The 1,607-nt window shown below is 32.5% G+C and overlaps 1 protein-coding gene across 1 annotated transcript in view; it reads left to right on the top strand.

Annotated features, from left to right (window-relative positions):
• Positions 1-894, top strand: part of LOC106475851 (6-phosphofructo-2-kinase/fructose-2,6-bisphosphatase-like) — an 11,686-nt gene extending 10,792 nt beyond the window's left edge. Inside the window, exon 3 of the mRNA XM_013936524.2 lies at positions 774-894. Coding sequence (XP_013791978.2) covers positions 774-871 — 98 coding nt within the window. The 3' untranslated portion in view covers positions 872-894. The remainder of the gene's footprint in view (positions 1-773) is intronic.
• Positions 895-1,607: the final 713 nt, after the last annotated feature.

Genomic DNA, 1,607 nt, shown 5'->3' with positions numbered 1-1,607 from the left:
CCAAGAGACGGGTACTCCAGCTATTATTACATGAATTTACATAACGTCCGTCCAAGAGACGGGTACTCCAGCTATTATTACATGAATTTACACAACTTCCGTCCAAGAGACGGGTACTCCAGCTATTATTACATGAATTTACATAACTTCCGTCCAAGAGACGGGTACTCCAGCTAGTACATGAATTTAATATTTAATTGTGAAGATGTACAAACACAAAAGTTCACAACTCTAGCTTTCCACATACCAATTCTGAGAGTCTTTGAAACTCCTTTGATTCTCTACTAGAGAGCATCATTATAAAATTAGATTAGATTACATACACTTACCTTCCGTTATTCCTGGCATATTAATTCCAATATTTCTTTTAATGCAAGTTTTTGGATCCAGTTCTGAGCATATCCCTCGCCCCCAGAAAAAAAAAAAACTGACCTCCCCTTTTTTGAGACTTCCCTATGACTCTCAATGTTGTTGTTTTTTTTTAGATTTCGTAAGAACGAAGAATCTACAAATAGCATTTCAGTTCGTTTTGTCAAAAAGTTGTACGAGTTTAAAACTTCAAATAACAGTTTATACACACATAGATACAAATAATGATTGTTAATATCTATGCTTGATTTTGTATTTCAGCACTTTCTTTAAATATATTATTATATGGGAATTGCTAATTAAAAATATTCCCTGTTTTGGCATTTCAATTTTCTTATAATAAATAAATTGTTTTTCTTTGTTTGTTTTTTTTTGCTTATAATTCTGTTTTCTCCAAACTCCAGTTTTCAACGTTGGTGAGTATAGAAGGCAAGCGACCAACGCTACAAACCACCTGTTCTTTCGATCTGATAATGAAGAAGGTGTAACTGTTCGAAAGTGAGTTGATAGTCATCGTAATAATGATAACTGGTTTTTCAAATTGACCCGAATACAACTTTTATTGAGCTTGTATAATGACAACCAGAGGACATTTTCATGCGTATCTGGACCAACTTTTTTTCTTTCTTTCTCAATTTGATATGATAAGTTTTAAATTTAAAATTAATCACATGAAAAATAATTACACTCGTCTACAAGCACAAGATAATGTTTAGTGGCTAGTGTTATTATATATATATATAATGTGAAATTAATCTAACTCATCCACTGTGTTTTTTTCTGATGCTGTTTGGTACTTAGTTGTGATATTGTTTTTATTTTGTGCATTGTTCAGATTATTTCAAGAGTTTAAAGGGGACTGAAATATAAAAGAACATAACTGTTAAATAATAGTTCTTTAGGTACGAATTACTTGCACGAATATTAATTAAAGGAATACTGAAATAGCTAAATGCTGCAGAATAAGTATATTACTATTCATATTGTTACCTCTCCGTTTGTTAATTAATTTTCCGTAAATTCGTTCCGACGAAACTTTAACGACTCAAGTCCTTTCTTAAATAAAACTGGTTTATTCTTTCTGAATACAACTTTACCGATACACTTAATTTCAACAGTCGCTCTTTAACAAACGCTAGAACGTCTCACGTGCTCGTGCTCGACAATACTCAATTACACACTCCCTGACTGCAGTTCAATTACTCATTACCTACACACATTGTCCCGGCACGTTCGTG

The sequence above is a fragment of the Limulus polyphemus genome, unplaced genomic scaffold, assembly GCF_000517525.1.
Source record: "Limulus polyphemus unplaced genomic scaffold, Limulus_polyphemus-2.1.2 Scaffold9282, whole genome shotgun sequence".
In the NCBI taxonomy this organism is placed as follows: domain Eukaryota; kingdom Metazoa; phylum Arthropoda; class Merostomata; order Xiphosura; family Limulidae; genus Limulus; species Limulus polyphemus.
This window is presented reverse-complemented; position numbering and strand designations above follow the sequence as displayed.